This window comes from Rhinoraja longicauda, chromosome 25, assembly GCF_053455715.1.
Source record: "Rhinoraja longicauda isolate Sanriku21f chromosome 25, sRhiLon1.1, whole genome shotgun sequence".
NCBI lineage: Eukaryota > Metazoa > Chordata > Chondrichthyes > Rajiformes > Arhynchobatidae > Rhinoraja > Rhinoraja longicauda.
This window is the reverse complement of record NC_135977.1, coordinates 7102028-7119818: the sequence shown is the minus strand read 5'-3', so window position 1 is coordinate 7119818 and position 17791 is coordinate 7102028. Positions and strand designations below refer to the sequence as shown.

Sequence of the window (17791 nt, the reverse complement as noted above, 5' to 3'; positions counted from 1 at the left end):
CTACAGGGAGAGGTTGAGCAGGCTAGGACTTTATTCCTTGGGGCGCAGGAGGATGAGGGGTGATTTTATGGAGGTCTACAAGATCATGAGGGTAATAGATAGGGTAAATGCAGTCTTGGGAAGGAAGGGAATCAAGAACCAGTGGATATAGGTTTAAGGCGAGGGGGGAAAAATTTAATATGAACCCGAGGGGCAACGTTTTTTTACACCAAGGGTGGTAGGTATGTGGAATGAGCTGCTGAAGGAGGTAAGTGAAGCAGATACTATCACAATGTTCAAAAAACATTTGGACAGCCAAACGGATAGGCTAGGCTTCGAGGGGTATGAGCTAAACGCAGGCAGATGGGCTTAGTGTAGAAGGGGCATGTTGGTCGGCATGGGAAAATTGGGCCAAAGGGCCTGTTTTCATGCTGTATCAGTAAGGGAATTGAGAACCAGAGAACATTTGTTCAAGGTATAAATCCAAACATTCCCTTTAAAGTGGCTGTTTCAACTCAGTGCTTGCAGTGAGCAAATGGCCTATTAATATTGTGATCAGAGTAATTGGACACACGCAGGCTCAGAGGTGCAGTGTCAGCCAACAGCCAGAGTTGGGCACTCTTCCAACCTGCGTTAAAATAACATGGAGCTATCATGCTGCTCTGCCCCAGCTGGGCTAAAATCTAAAAGGCCGGTGTTTTCCTCTGCTGTGGGAGGCCTGGTTCCAAAGCTGGTGGATCAGGTATCCTGCTGGCAGCCTCGAGTGATCAAGTTTAGTTTGGTTTATTGTCACGTGTACCGAGGTCAGCGGAAACTCAATATATATTATTATAACCGGGTTGTCTACAGTGTACAGGTATAGGATAAAGGGAAGAACATTTAGCATTGTTAGGGTAAGAAATGCTGCTATTGGAATAGAGGTTTAAAAGAGTGGAGCGATTCTAATGAATGATTACAGATCTGCTTCTGGGACCAGCACGCAGAGAGCCGCCTGGCTTGGGCGCCATCTTGCGTCATTCTGTCCTTCGCATCGTAAGGTGTGCGTTTGTTGGCTCTGGGCCTGTACTCACTGGAGTTTAGATGGATGAGGGGTAAACTTTGTTGAAACTCTCCAAATAGTGGAAGGTCTGGATAGAGTGGATATGGAGAGGATATTTCCACTAGTGGGAGTGTCTAGGACCAGAGGGCGCAGCCTCAGAATAAAAGGACGTACCTTTAGAATGGAGATGAGGAGGAATGTCTTAGTCAGAGGATGGTAAATCTGAAGTAACAAGGAGTAGCAAGAGCCCTTGACCCTTATATATTTTGAAATGTACACAACCATTGTCAAGGCTTGGGGATAGGGGGAGATAAGTAAAGGTAAGAGACGATGAATTGATTCCAAACTTACCAAATTATTTTTTAAAGTGGCAAGGCAGGGGTGTTGAAACAAGACCATTGCTAACATATCATTTTGTTTCACAACACGGTATAATTAGCCATTTAAAATCAGAACTCCAAGAAATAGTAACTCAAATAGTGAAAGGCCTGAATAGAGTGGATAGGAAGAGGATGTTTCCACTAGTGTGAGAGTCTAGGACCAGAGGGCACAGGCTTAGAATAAAAGGGACGTACATTTAGAATGGAGATGAGGAGGAATCTCTTTAGCCAGAGAGTGGTGAATCTGTGGAATTCATTGCCACAGACAGCTGCGGAGGCCAAGTCATTGGGCATTTTTAAAGGGAGATTGTCAGGTTCTTGGTTAGTACGGGTGTCAGAGGTTCTGGGGAGAAGGCAGGAGAATGGGGTTGAGCGGGAAAGATGGATAGATCAGCCATGATCGGGCGGAGTCGACTCGATGGGCCTAATGTCCTAATTCTGGTCTTATAACACATGAACCTATGAACCACTGGAAGCTTCCAATGGTTAAAGTCTATCTCTGAGGAGTTGGCATTGTGGTGGGAGGGGGGAAATTAGTGGTCAAGGAGCTCAGCCCCTCCCTGAATTGATGTGATCTCCCTCTCTATCACGGATACGAGCATTATTGGGAAGTTTAGTTACTCACTGTGACCAGCACTGGAGAGACAACCCACCAGCACAGCTTGAAATAGAAACTTGGATCAGTTCCCAGCATCTCCTTGTAGTTGGCAGACAGTCTACGAACACCTGGAACAGAATGCACACACAACGCAGTGAAGATGTTGCTCTGTAAACACAATGTGTCTGATAAATAGTATCTTCCTTCAAAGAGGATGTGTTGATTACTTAATTATGGTACAAGTCTAAACATTATTAAGAGCAGTGTTGATTTTTCAGCCAACGCATAGTAGAGCGGAGATACTGGGAACAGCAGATGCTAGTTTACCAAAGATAAAAGACACAGCGCTGGAGTAAAGGCCGTTAAGAGAGGAGAGGGAGTGGGGGTCTGGCCTACCGAGCCCTTGAGGACAGCTACGGGGAATATAGGTGGACGGGCGAGGAGAGGGACGTGGCGTAAAAGGAAGGAGATGGCTGGAGCCCTGGAGCAGCCTGGAATGGGCACCGCTCGCAAGAACTGGAACATGGACTTTGCAAAACAGCACGATTTGGGAACAGCTCCATCTAAGACCGCCAGAAATTGCAGGGAGTTGTGGACGCAGCCCAGACCATCGCCAAACCAACCTCCCTTCCATTGACTCTATCTACACTTCACGCTGCCTCGGCAAGGCCATAGCATAATCAAGGACCAGACTTACCCCGATCACTCCCACTTCTCCCCTCGGGCAAGAGGTAAAAACTTACAACCTCCAGATTCAGAGGCAGTTGCTTCCCAGCTGTTATCAGGCGACTTAACCATCCTATCACAAACTAGAGAACCTACCATCTATCTCATTAATCTTTGAATTATCTTTAATATTAAGCTTTTATCCTGTATCTGCACTGTAGACGGCTTGATTACAACCATGTATAGTCTTTTTACTGACTGGATAGCATGTAACAAAAAGCTTTTCATTGTACCTCGATACATGTGGCAATAATAAACTAAAGTGTATGGTGTGAGTTGGAGTGCAGATTGTTGGATCTTAGATCGGGGAAGGAGGCAATAAAAGACTTCAAGGATGAGTGAACAAGGATGAATTAGCTATTACTGAGAATCGTGATCAAGAGCAGCATCCCTATCATCATATTTTCAACCATCCAAATTACAGCTTGTCACAATTTATTTTCATCATAAATAACACGCGCTCTTCTCTTAGAGTCATGCAGCTTGGAAACACACCGACCAGCATGTTCCATCTACCCTTCTACATCTACCAGCCTGTGTTTGGCCCATATCCCTCCAAACATGTCCTATCCATGTACCTGTCCATCTCTGCTTTAAAAATACCCAAAAGGCAGCAGGTTTTCTTAAACGTTGCAATAGTCCCTGCCTCGAGTTTAGTTTTGTTTATTTATTCTCACGTGTACCGAGGTACAGTGAAAAGCTTTCAACTATCTCCTCTGGCAGCTCATTCCATACACTCACCACCCTTTGTGTGAAAAAGCTACCCTTCAGATTCCTATTAAATCTTTCCCCCCTCAGCTTAAACCTACATCCTCTGGTTATCGATTCCCCTACTTTGGGCAAGAGACTCTGTGCGTCTACCCGATCTATTCCTCTCATGATTTTGTATATCTCTATAAGATCACCCCTCATCCTCCTGCACTCCATGGAATAGAGTCCCAGTCTGCTCAACCTCTCCCTACAGCTCAGACCCTCGAGTCCTGGCAACATCCTCGTAAATCTTCTTTGTACCCTTTACAACTTCTCGTTTTATAATCTGGCTGGATCTAGCAAATGAAACACACAAAAGCAAGGGGGGGGGGGGGGGGGGGAGCACAGCATCGGGCTTATGAGTTTCGATAAAGTAAAATGAAGATTGTACCGTAAAACCAACAAACGGCCAATACTTCAAAGAAAGCCAGGAACATGAGTGACACCACGGCTGTGTAATGATCCATTAGTTGGAAGAAATAAATTCCACCCTTTTAAAACAAAACACAAGAGTTAATTAATTACCTTTTGTTGCATAAAGATAATGTGATATTTCTAAACAACTTTTAAAAGGCATTTGGACAGGAACAAACTGGATTGGTCTTATTAAAATCGAACAATGTGTCGATGGACCAAATGGCCTTTCTTTCCTGTAACTACTATACTGCTCTCAACAATCCCTGCAGCTCTGGATCAGAGAGGGTACAGATCTCCTTTCTGCTCAGATGATTCTGGCTTCATTTACACGGCATTTACAGTGGTGCAGCGGTAGAGTTGCTGCCTCACAGTGCCAGCCACCCGGGTTTGATCCCGACTACGGGTACTGTCTGTACGGAGTTTCTACGTTCTCCCTGTGACTGCGTGGGTTTTCTCTGGGTGCTCCGGTTTCCTCCCACACTCCCAAAGAGGTGCAGGCTTCGGTAAATATTGCAAATTGTCCCTCTTGTGTGTAGGATAGTGCTAGTATATGGGGTGATCGCTGTTCGGCGCGGACTCGGTTTCCCCGGTGTTTCTCTGAAGTCTCAAGATAAAAAGCACGGTCAACGTTCAATCCCAGTATTTCTCCTAAACATCCGCTCAAAGAAAGAACGATACCTGGGTGACGTTGGGAATTCCAAGCAAAAAGGCCACACAACACACGGCAAGAACCACGAGTTCTTTGCGTCTGAAAAATTGCAGCAGACTCTTCCCCCAATTGTCCATCAGACTAACAACCATCACCTCCACCATGGCGAACTGGAACATAAAGAGTTAAAGGATTTATTAACAAATAAAATGTTCAGAATCAAAAACATTCACCGCAAAGTTTACTGCAGAAAAAATCTGCACTTCTATATTTTCAAAATAGAATAAAAGACACAAAATACTGGAGTAACTCAGTCTAGATGTCAACTTCTTTACAACCTCATCTATTGTATCCGCTGCTCTCGAAGTCTACTTCTTTACAACGGCGAAACCAAACGCAGGCTCGGCGATTGTTTCGCTCAACACCTTCACTCAGTCCGCCTTAACCAACCTGATCTCCCGGTGGCTGAGCACTTCAACTCACCCTCCCACTCCCAGTCTGACCTTTCTGTCATGGGCCTCCTCCAGTGCCATAGTGAGGCCCACCAGAAATTGGAGGAACAGCACCTCATATTTCGCTTGGGCAGCTTGCAGCCCAGCGGTATGAACATTGACTTCTCCAACTTTAGATAGTTCCTCTGTCCCTCTCTTCCCCTCCCCCTTCCCAGTTCTCTCTCTATCTTCCTGTCTCCCCCTATATCCTTCCTTTGTCCCGCCCCCCTGACATCAGTCTGAAGAAGGGTCTCGACCCGAAACGTCACCCATTCCTTCTCTCCTGAGATGTTGCCTGACCTGCTGAGTTACTCCAGCATTTTGGGAGTTAGGCAGCATCTCCAGAGAACATGGATAGGTGACGTTTTGGGTCGGGACCCTTAATCGCTCAAAATCTGAAAAAGGGTTCCCGTCCCAAACGTCACCTATCCACGTTCTCTGGAGATGCTGCCTAACCTGCTGAGTTGCTCCAGCACCAAACTGATCTCTGCATGAATAAGATCCATATCCCTCCATTCCCTTTTCACACTTCTGTACCTCTTGCCTGATAGGAGAGGGGAGAAACTGCGGTGAGACTGGTCCTTAATTATGCTGCTGGCCTTGCCGAAGTAGCATGGTGTAAATGGAGTCAATGGAAGGGAGGTTGGAATGCGTGATGGTCTGGGCTACGTCCCACCCATCCCCAGCCTATGATCTCCCTCTGGTTTAACCCTTCCCCCGACTCCGCTTTTCCTCCCACCCGGCCTTGGGTTAAACTAATTAATATTACCGTTATAGCAGACAATCGGCAATAAGAAACGCCATCCCCCCTCCTCCCATGATGCATGAGGGTTCACTGTATGTTATTTATGCGCTTACTTTTATGCTGCTGCAAGAAAGAATCTCATTGTTCCGTTGTCGGTACATATGACAATTAAACACTCTCGACTTGACTTCGGCCAAAGCTGCGAGATCTGCTCTAAGCTGGCAGACGGCACCTGGTCTCTTACCTGGCTGTCCACTCCCAAGCAGAGGAGCATGAAGAAGAACAAAGTGGCCCACATCGGGGCAATCGGCATGGTTACAAAGGCCTCCGGATACACGACAAACACTAGGCCCGGGCCTGTCGGAAGCAATCAGACGTGAAATTAGTCAGAAAACTCTGCCACAGGCATTCCTCAACACAATGAGATTTCTAAGTCTTCCCGCAGCCCGACAATATGCGTGTTTAGGTTTACTATTGCCATATGTACCACTGTTCCTCCATCTCATATTTCGCTTGGGCAGCTTACAGCCCAGCGGTATGAATATTGATTTCTCTAACTTCAAGTAACCCCAGGATTCCCTCTCTCTCCATCCCTCACCCACCCAAGTCTCACTAGCTTCTCATTTTCTCCCCAAAAAACTGCCAATAATGGCCCGTTTCCTTTATCATGATTATGTTTTTGCATATCTTTCATTCATTTTTCTTTGTCTCTCGACATCATTGTCTATATTTCTCGTTTCCCTTTCCCCTCACTAGTCTGAAGAAGGGTCTCGACCTGAAACATCACCCATTCCTTCTCTCAAGTGATGCTGCCTGTCCCGCTGAGTCACTGGTTTTTTGTATTTATCTTCAGATTTGCAGGATAATTGGCCTGGTATAATTGTAAATTGTCCCTAGTGTGTGTAGGATAGTGTTAGTCAGCATGAAGTCGATGGGCCAAAAGGCCTGTTTCCCGGTGTATCTCAAACCAAAATCTAAACTAAACTCAGCGGGTCAAGCAGCCTCTCTGGAGAACATGGATAGGTGATGTTTCGAGACGAGACCCTTCTTCAAAAATGGGAACTACTCCGTACATTTGGGACAGAAGAATATAAATTAGATACATGGGACTGCAGATACTGGTTTACAAATAAAAAGACACAAAGTGTTGGAGGAACTCAGTGGGTCAGGACCTTTCAAAGATGTAACAGCTACAATCTCTTTCTCTTTCCACAACCATGGCAACCTTGTGGCCGAGATATCTTATTTTTAAGTTAAAACCCTGCCATTTTTTTTACCATTTTCCTTCTGATCCGACGTTAAATTTCTCACTCCCCCCTCATTGGCCTGAGCAGTACATTATTCAGTGCCAACCACACCCATTTTAATAAAATATGTCCAGGATCTCAATCAACCGTTTGATCCAATTTTTTAGTTTAGTTTATTATTCTCACATGAAAAGTGAAAAGCTTTTTTGTTGCATGCCATCCAGTTAGTGAAAAGACTATACATGATTACAATCAAGCCATCCACTGTGTACAGATAAAGGATAAAGGGAACAATGTTTGGTACAAGATAAAGTCTTGTAAAGTCCGATTAAAAATAGTCCGAGGGTCTCCAATCAGCTAGATGGTCGGTCAGGACTGCTCTCAAGTTGGTGATAGGACGGTTCAGTTGCCTGATAACAGCTGAGAAGAAACTGCCCCTGAATCTGGACGTGTGCATTTTCAAGTCAAAATCCAAGTCTGAAGAAGGGCCCCGACCTGAAATGTCACCTATCCACGATCTCCACAGATGCTGCTGAGTCACTCCAGCACTTTGTGTCCATCTTTCTACAGTTCCCTTTTAATCACAATCCAAGTTACATTACACACGTGAAAGCACAATTACAATGGGGTTACAATTTCAAACATTAATTTGACAAATATTTTTCTCCCTCCCTTCCCGTCTGGTGAATTGCTGCCTTTATGCTTCTTGAATTGTCCTAATCAACCACATTATTGCTGCTGATAAAGTCATTCTGTGAACAAACCAGATCTGGAATCACAGCAGGGTATTGATTGGATTAGTTCTCTGTTGACAGAAAGTGCTCTTCTAATGTTTTTTTAACCTGACAGACTTTTGATCAATTTGCATTTTCAAAGGCTTTGGACTATAATTTTGGGCTGCTGATTTCTGTCATGACTTTCTTCGTTTTTTTGGTTAATCAGGAACCACGAGGTGTCGGCGATAGTGACAAAGAACTGCAGATGCTGGTTTATACTAAAGATTAGACACAAAGTGTTGCAGTAACTCAGCAGGTCAGGAGGCATCTCTGGAGAAAAAGGATGGATGACGTTTTGGGTCAAGATCCTTCTTCAGACAAAGTAAAGGGTGTGGCGACTAGCAACAGAGAAAAAAATCCTGTAGGAAAATAACTGCAGATGCTGGTTTAAATCGAAGATAGACACAGAATGCTGGAGTAACTCAGCGGGACAGGCAGCATCTCTGGAGAGAAGGAATGGGTGACATTTCGGGTTGAGACCCTTCTTCAGACTGATGTCAGGGGAGTGAGCGGTACAGAGATAAAATGTCGTCGGAGACAGTAAGACTGGTCGGAGAACTGGGAGGGGATGGAGAGAAAGCAAGGGTTACTTGAAGTTAGAGAAGTCAATGTTCATACAGCTGGGGTGTAAGCTGCCCAAGCAAAATACCGGGTGCTGTTCCTCTAATATGTGCTGGGCCTCACTCTGACAATGGAGGAGGCCCAGTAAACAAATCAGTAAACGTAAACCAACCTCCCTTCCATTGACTCCATTTACACCTCACGCTGCCTCAACAAGGCCATCAGCATAATCAAGCACCAGTCTCACCCTGGTGACTCCCTCTTCTCCCCTCTCCCAACATGCGAGAGGTACTGAAGTGTGAAAACGCACACCTCCAGATTCAGGGACAGTTTCTTCCCAGCTGTCATCAGGCAACTGCCCCATCCTATCAACAACTAGAGAGCAGTCCTGACCTACCATCTACCCCATTGGAGACCCTCGGACTATCTTTAATCAGATTTTACTGGGCTTTATCTTGCACTAAATGTTATTCCCTTTATCCTGTATCTGTACACTGTGGATGGCTCGATTGCAATCAAGATTCAAGATAGCTTTATTTGTCATCCAAAAAAACGAAATTCAGTCACCCACAGTCCAACAATAAAAGCATTAAAATAGGCAGATTACACAATAAAGCATTAAAATAGGCAAATTACACAACCCCAAAAACACACAAAAAAAAGAAACATCCATCACAGTGAGTCTCCTCCAGTCCTCTCCTCACTGTGATGGAAGGCCACAATGTCTTTTCCCTTCCCCTGCCGTCTTCTCCCGCGGTCAGGCTGTTGTGGTTCCAGGCCGCGCCGGACGGTCCGGCCGACCCAAGCCCCGCGATCCGGAGCGGGCGAACACGCTGCCGCTGTTGCTGCACGTCGGGGCGATCGTGGCTCCCGATATTGAAGCCCCCACCCAGCAGAGAAAAATCCCGCGGCCTATTTTAGGCCGCGCCGGACGGTGAAATGTCCGCGACCCAAGCCCCGCGACCCAGGGCGGGCGAACACGCTGCCGCTGCCGGAGCTCCCGATGTCGGCATCCACGCGGCCCGAGCCTAAGGCGAGTCGCAGCCGCTCCCGCAGCCTCTGAAGACGGCCGGCTCCGCTGATGGTAAGTCCGATCCGCGGCCTCTGCGAACCAGAGCCCTGGGGGCCGCCAGCTCCAGGAGTTGGGCCGATGGTAGGCCGCAGCAAGAACGGAGACAACACCCAGAAAACAAAGGTCGGGTCTCCGTTCGGAAGGGACACATATTTACAATTTTACAGTTCCCCCCTCCCCCCCACACATAGTACTCAAACACAAAAACACGACATCACATCGACAATTAAGACACAAAAAAACAACAAAACACAAAGACAAATGGACCGCAGGTAAGCCGCAGCTGCTATGGCAGCGCCGCCATTTTGGTATAGTCTTTCCGCTGACTGGATAGCACACAACAAAAAGCTTTTCATTCTACCTTGGCACACGTGACAATAAACAAAACACAACTAAACTATCCATCCCATCAAAGCGATGCCATTCGTCACCAATTTTGTTGGAGATGAGAAGCTGCTGGCAATGTCTACCCAGGACTGATGACAAGGTGACTTACCATCAGTGGCAATGTCTTCAACAGGTAAATTGTGCAGGTGGCTCATGTACCCAATGGCAGCGAAAATCACTAATCCTGCAAAAATACTCGTGACCGAGTTTATCACTGCCACAATGAATGTATCCCTGGGTGAACAAAATTAAGTACAGACATATAGAATATGCATAGCAGAAACAGCAAGCAAAAATAAATCTGATGTCACGTTTCAATCTGTTGTTACATGCAGAACAGGTCATTAAATGTCACAAATAGGCCCGCCAGGAGTCACTTGGACAATTTTAGATTTAGATTTAGATTTTTAGATTTAGAGATACAGTGCAGAACCAGGCCCATCGGCGCACCGAGTCCGCGCCGCCCAGCGATCCCCGCACATTAACACTATCCTACACACACTAGGGACAATTTTTACATTTACCCAGTCAATTAACCTACATACCTGTACGTCTTTGGAGTGTGGGAGGAAACCGAAGATCTTGGAGAAAACCCACGCAGGTCACGGGGAGAACGTACAAACTCCGTACAGACGGCGCCCGTAGTCAGGATCGAACCAGAGCCTCCGGCGCTGCATTCGCTGTAAGGTAGCAACTCTACCGCTGCGCCACCGTGCCGTGCCGTGTATTGGTCCTATCCTGGTCTCTGGCGTCTTAAGGGTGGCATATCAGTAGAGTTGCTGTCTTCCAGCACCAGAGACCCGTGTTCGATCCAGACCACGGGTGCTGTCTGTATGGTGTTTGCAAGTTCTCCCTGTGTCAGCGTGGAGGTCAGGTTGGTCGTGTTCCACGTGCTCCGGCTTCCTCCCACACCCCAAAGACGTGCAGGTTTGTCGGTTAATTGGCTTCTGTAAATTGCCCCAAGTGCATAGGATGGGATAGGAGCAGTGAAGATAGACAGAAAATATTGGAGTAACTCAGTGGGTCAGGTAGCATCTCTGGAGAGAAGGAATAGGTGATGTTTCGGGTCGGAACCTTTCTTCAGACTGAAAGGTAGCGAAAGCCAGAACAAAACAGGACTGGCAACAGATGACCTCAGGAAGGAAGGAGTCCATTATACAACTGATAAAGGGTGACTGCTGGTTTCCACGCTGCATCTCTAAAACTAAACATTGTCTTTCTCCTTGCGTCACTTTTCCTGTTGAGATCTGATGGTGTCTCTAATGTACAAATGCTACCCTTTCTTCAATAATAAAACACTGAGCAGGAGTCCAGGGTCTTACCTGAGGATGTTGTTATTGAATTTGTTGTAACTGGCCATGGATATCATGGAGCCAAATCCGATTCCAAGCGAGTTAAAAATCTGTGCGGCAGCATTCACCCAGACCTACGGCGAAAAAGCAGGAGAAAGACGCACAAAGATTACATGATGATTTGAGGAGCGATCAATTGAGAGTTAGTTGAGCTTGATCATCAGTCACTGATCATTGGCAAAATACTACAATTGCTGAAAATCTGTAGGCCGTTGACCCGAAGCATTAACTTTGCTCCTCTCTCCACACACGCTTGCAGATACAAGATGGCGCTGACGGCCTAGTCAACGGTTGAGATTGGCAGGCTCTTCATTAGTAAGGGCAGCAAAGGTTACGGGGAGAAGGCAGGAGAATAAGGTTGAAAGGGAAAAATAAATCAGCCATGATCGAATAGTGGAGCAGACCTGATGGGCTGAATGGCCTAATTCTGCTCCTCTGTCTTATGAACTTCTCCAGAAATATTGAAAATGAGAAGACAAGATCATTCAGCCCTGTGAGCTTGTACTGCTATTCATATAGTCAGAGTCATACAACGTTGAAACAGGCCCTTCGGTTCAACCTGACCACACCAAACAATATTAATTCCACCTACATGTGTTTGACCCATATCCCTCTAAACCCGTCCTATCCATGTACCCGTCTAAATGTTTCTTAAACATTGTGATATTACCTGCTTCAACTATCTCGTCTGACAGTTTGTTCCATACACCTTTGTGTCAAAAATGTTACCCCTCGGGTTCCTAATAAATCTTTCTTCCTCTGGTTCTCAATTCCCATACTCGGGGTAAAAGTATCTGTGCATTGACCCAATCTATTCCACTCATGATCTAAGAGCACAGGAATATGTGATCAAGAATGAGCCACAATGACAGGACTCGAGGGCCTGCGCTCCAGGCTAGGACTTTATTCCATGGTGTGCAGGAGGATGTGGCGTGATTTGTAACAGCTGTATAAATCACCCCTCATCCTCCTGCGCACCATGGAATAACATCCTAGCCTGCTCAACCTGTTCCTGCAGCGCAGACCCTGGAGTCCTGTCATTGTGGTTCATTCTTGATCATATATTCCTGTGCTCTTCCCTATGCATATCACGCGCTAGCTGACAGGTTACCAGGCTCCTATAATACACTCAAAAGCGTTGAGTGTGAAAGAGTGTTTGTGTTACGGGAAGCTGAATACGGGAATGGGATAGCTTTGTGAGCTAGCATAGTTTGATGGACTGAATGTCCTCATTTTACACCATAAGGCCCTGACCTCCCTCTCAAAACCCATTCATTGTTCTCATAGACACCTCCACTTCCAGCAGCTTGTTCCAGTCGGGCGTGAGGAAGAAGAGAATTCCATCCTTGGCTCCTGGAAGCTGGACATTATTGATCAGCAGGATCATTAAGATGACGTAGGGAAATATGGCTGTGAAATACACCACCTGGGGAGAGAGAAGAAGAGATCACTCCAGCATTTTGTGTCTACCTTCGGTTTAAACCAGCATCTGCAGTTCTTTCCTACAAATGAGATTGGCCCCATTTGGTACTCCCTAATGCAGAACAAAATCCTACTTTAATCAGTCAGAAACACCTGGAGCCTTTTTCCAATCTTCCTGACAAAAGCCCACACGATCTCCCGGTTGCCAAACATTTTAACATCCCTTCCCATTCTGACCTTTCTGTCCGGGCCTCCTCGACTGTCAGAGTGAGGCCACATGCAAATTGGAGGAACAGGACCTCAAGTTTCATGTTCATAAGTTATAGGAGAAGAATCAGGCCATTCGACCCATCAAGTCTACTCCGCCATTCAATCATGGCTGATCCATCTATCTTTCCCTCTCAATCCCAATCTCCTGCCTTCTTCCCATGGCCCATGCCACCATGACTAATCAAGAATCTATCAATCTCTGCCTTAAAAATATCCACGGACATGGCCCCCACACCTGTCTGTGGCAATGAATTCCACACATTCGCCACCTTCTGACTAAAGAAATTCCTCATCTCCATCCGATATTATCATGAAAGCATTTAAATTGGCCCAAGGGTCTGAAACGCCTCCCTCCTGCTCACCTCAGCTTCTCCTCACCTTTCCAGTTGATTTGACTCCTTTGAATATACAGAAATAAACAATGATCCAAGACAAGATCAGAAGGCCAAACAGGTCCCACTGCATGCTGCCGGGCTGCTCGATCCCACTGCTCACCCTCAGCAACCTGTAACTGTTCAAAGAGTTAATTTGAAGTTTTGTTTTACTCCCATTACAATGGTTCAGTCGTACTTTATTTCTGACAGGTGATGAAATTCATTTTTTCTATGCAGTGCAGCACAAGTGTCATCACACAAAAGCATTCGGATACATCTTAGATAAACATCTAATAGGAGCCTGAGGGGTACCTTTGACACACAAAGGGTGGTGGGTGTGTGGAACAAGTTGCCAGAGGAGGTTGTGGAGGCAGGGACTATCCCAACATTTAAGAAACAGTTAGACAGGTATATGGATAGGGCAGGTTTGGAGGGATACGGACCAAATGCGGGCAGGTGGGACTACTATAGCTGGGACATGTTGACCTGTGTGGGCAAGTTCGCCAAAGGGCCTGTTTCCACTCTCTATCACTCCATCTCAGATATAGGCTTGTATATATATCCCAGGCGGTTCTGTCTATCCTATTCTGTCTCTGTGATGGAACTTGGGTGTTCATTGAACCACTGCCTATAAACAAACATGTTGTCAGTGTACTGGCGACTCTGTATACTGTCTCATTGTAGTACTGCTATAGGCTTGTACTGTATCTGAGATATAGATATATATATATCTATATACATCTACATATACACACACATATTGTAAAAGTCACCGAAGATAGACACAAAATGCTGGAGCAACTCAGCATCTCTGGAGAGAAGGAATGGGTGACGTTTTGGGTCTAAAGAAGGGTCTTGACCTGAAACGTCACCCATTCCTTCTCTCCAGAGATGCCGCCTGTCCCGCTGAGTTACTCCAGCATGTTGTCTATCTCCGGTGTAAACCAGCATCTGCAGTTCCTTCTTACACATATTGTAAGTCACATTGGACTACTAGCACGAGTGGTGCATGCATGCAACAATCTGCCAGAGCACGAGGCAGAGGCGGGTACAAATATGACATTGAGAGGGCGGCACAGCAGCACAGTGGTGGAGTTGGTGCCTTATTTATGTTCGGCACAGACATTATCGACCGAAAGGCCTGCTCTTGTCTTGGTTCCAGTACAAAGGAGCAAAGAGGGACAGCACCATGGCGCAGCGGTAGAGTTGCCACCTTACAGTGCCAGAGACCCGGGTTCCATCCTGACAACATGCGGTGTCCATTTTGTCAGGGAGTGCATTTCTAAGGTAGAAAATTATGTACAGGAACATTATTAACGATGGGGATTTGTTTTTAGATTGATGAATAATGACAAATTGCAAAGGCTTTGGAATTCTTGAATATCCACGAAAGCCTCCTTTAATTGCAAAGATTCGATAATAATCTCAGTGTCTGCACCACAGGTCATATTTTCCCAACTGTTTACTACTTTCTCATGGAAATTACTGACTCGCCCAGATGGGGATCTCAGCAGGACTTAAGAGAAATTGAGATTTCCATGTTGTTAAACAACATCTGGATTTCTGCCCCAAGAACTAGAAAGTTCATAACATTTAAGGAGACCCAGTCACTGGACAACCACTAGGTGGCACAATAGTCGGCCTCTCACCTCACCTCACCTCACGTCCACCATGTGTAGAAAGGAACTGCAGAAAGGTCTCGACACGAAAGTGTCTGAAGAAGAGCCTCGACCCGAAACGTCACCCATCAGGGCCGTTTTTACAGCATTATGGGCCCCCGGGCAAAGCAGTGTACTGGGGCCCATACCGTTACTCTCCCCCACCCCCCTTTCCCTACCAGCCCCCCCCCTGTCGTGCCGGCAAAAAGCACTTACCGAAAAGCACTTAGCGATGGACTTAGGGTGCTACATTGTTGCGAAAAGCACTTACAGATCGCTGTGAGAAGCACATAGGGATGGAAAATGTTGCGAAAAAAGCACTTATTGAACCTACATTTTTAAAGTAGTATTTATTTATTGCAAGTCACTTAACATACACAGATCAGCATGGGGCCCCTATGCTCGTGGGGCCCCGGGCAAGTGCCCATCAGGCTCATGCGTTAAGACGGCCCTGTCACCCATTCCTTCTCTCCAGAGATGCTGCCTGTCCCGCTGAGTTACTCCAGCATTTTGTGTCTACCTTCAATTTAAACCAGCATCTGTAGTTCTTTCCTACACAAGGAATTGCAGATGCTGGTTCACACCATAGATAAGACACAAAATGCTGGAGTAACTCAGCCGGTCAGGCAGCATCTCTGAAGAAAAAGGATGTGTAACATTTTGGGTTGGGTCCTCTCTACCATTATCCTTCCAGCAACAGGCAAGATTATTGGGCCCAACACTTGCAAGGTACATTATCTTGAGGGATTTTTGGGGTTTGAAGGTGCTGTGAAACTATGTGAGGATTTGAAGGGGCGGTGCACGGTGGTGCAGCGGTAGAGTTGCTGGCTTACAGCGCCAGAGAACCGGGTTAGATCGTGGCTACCAGTGCTGTCTGGACGGAGTTTGAAAGTTTGCACATTCTCCCCATGTGTTTACTCCGGGTGTTCCTGTTTCCTCCTACATCCCAAAGATGTGCAGGGTTGTAGGTCAATTGGCCTCTGTGAATTGTCCCTGGTGTGCAGGATAGAACTAGTGTACGGGTGATTGCGAGTTGACCCGAAACGTCACCCGTTCCTTCTCTCCAGAGACGCTGCCTGTCCCGCTGAGTTACTCCAGTATTTTGTGTCTATCTTAAATTAGTCGGGACATCCACAAACTAATCTAATGGTATGTCATTGTGAAAAGTACACCCCGAAGGGCCTGTTTCCACGCTGTACCTCTAAACTAAACAAAATTTCCATTCGTATTCTTTTGACGCTACAGCTGACCTAACCTTCGGGTCTCGACCTGAAACGTCACCCATTTCTTCTCTCCACAGATGCTGCCTGGAGGTCCCGCTGAGTTACTCCGGCAATTTGTTTCTATCTTCAACTTAAACCAGCAACTGCAGTTCCTTCCTCCACCAACCTTTTTATAACTTGTGTGGTGACCTGCGTGGGTTTTTTCCGAGATCTTCGGTTTCCTCCCACACTCCAAAGACGTACAGGTATGTAGGTTAATTGACTGGGTAAATGTAAAAATTGTCCCTAGTGTGTGTAGGATAGTGTTAATGTGCGGGGATCGCTGGGCGGCACGGACTCGGTGGGCCGAAGGGCCCGTTTCCGCGCTGTATCTCTAATAAATAAATAATGTCCCATTTGCAATGCTTTTGAGGATTAACAATGGAAACTAGTCGGGATGTGTATGAAAGAACTGCAGAAGTCTGAAGAAGGGTCTCGACCTGAAACGTCACCCGTTCCTTCTCTCCAGAGATGCTGCCTGTCCCGCTGAGTTACTCCAGCATTTTGTGTCTACCTTAAATTAGGCAGGACATCGACAAACTAAACTAATGAATGGTATGTCATTGTGAAAAATACATCCCAAACAGCAACTGTTCACTCCAGCCGATTCTTATTGTCCTACTTGTACCTCTCCTTGTACTTACTCAAAAAACTGCTGACTGGCAGATGTGAGATGGGTGGCATTCGTAGCATATCCATCCGAGCAATTTTCCACCACGTTCCACGTGTTGTTGCAGCTTTGCCAGGGAAGTGTGGCCCGGAAGGAGTTGAAGAGGTAGTACAGAGCCCACGTGATAATAACATTGTAATAAGTACAAAGCAAGAATGAAATGACAACTGTCGCCATGCCGACACCTGCACAGCATCAAAGGGAAAGTCATTAACGGAAGAAATGTGAGGGGGAACAATCAACAGACCACATCTGTGCCTCGGACTGAGGCAACGGGAGCCCCGACACGAAGACGTGCCCGTGGACAAAAAACACTAACAGTCAAACTTCACCGATTGATAAGATATTGCCTGGAAAGGAAGCAAATCAAAGTCTTTCACTGTATCGTGGTGTACGTGACACTAAGAGTTCTCCCCTCATAATGTGCATGCTGGTTTACACCGTAGATACAAAATGCTGGTGTAACTCAGCAGGTCAGGCAGCACCTCTGGATAGAAGGAATGGGTGACATTTCAGACTTTCTTCCGTCTGATCAAGTCTACTCTGCCATTCAATCATGGCTGATCTATCTCTCCCTCCTACCCCCATTCTCCTGCCTTCGCCCCATAACCTATGACACTTGTACTAATCAAGAATCTATCTATCTCTGCCTTAAAAATATCCACTGTGGCAAATAAGTGGTATAGTCTTTCCGCTGGCTGGTTAGCACGCAACAAAAGCTTTTCACTGTACCTCGGTACATGTGACAATAAACTAAACTGACTCAGGTATAAGGAAGTGGCTGATGGTAAAACACAAAAGGGAAAGTGTAGGAGTCTAGTTCGAGCGGGTAAGATCATCTCTGACCTCTCTCGCCCTGGCCACAAACTCTTTGAAGCACTTCCCTCTGGAAGGCGACTCCAGACTGTCGAAGCCGCCACAGCCAGACATAAAAACAGCTTTTTTCCCCACGAGCAGTAGCTCTAC

At 46.3% G+C, this 17791-nt stretch overlaps 1 protein-coding gene across 2 annotated transcripts in view; it reads right to left on the bottom strand.

Annotated features, from left to right (window-relative positions):
• Positions 1-17791, bottom strand: part of LOC144606032 (sodium- and chloride-dependent GABA transporter 1) — a 63098-nt gene that overhangs the window by 9825 nt on the left and 35482 nt on the right. For both annotated transcript variants that reach the window (XM_078421811.1, XM_078421812.1), the window contains exons 3-11: positions 16800-17010; positions 13240-13372; positions 12461-12595; positions 11140-11243; positions 9927-10051; positions 6019-6131; positions 4568-4708; positions 3864-3963; positions 2024-2124 (exon numbers count right to left, since the gene is read on the bottom strand). In XM_078421811.1, the coding sequence (XP_078277937.1) occupies positions 2024-2124; positions 3864-3963; positions 4568-4708; positions 6019-6131; positions 9927-10051; positions 11140-11243; positions 12461-12595; positions 13240-13372; positions 16800-17010 (1163 nt within the window). The remainder of the gene's footprint in view (positions 1-2023; positions 2125-3863; positions 3964-4567; positions 4709-6018; positions 6132-9926; positions 10052-11139; positions 11244-12460; positions 12596-13239; positions 13373-16799; positions 17011-17791) is intronic.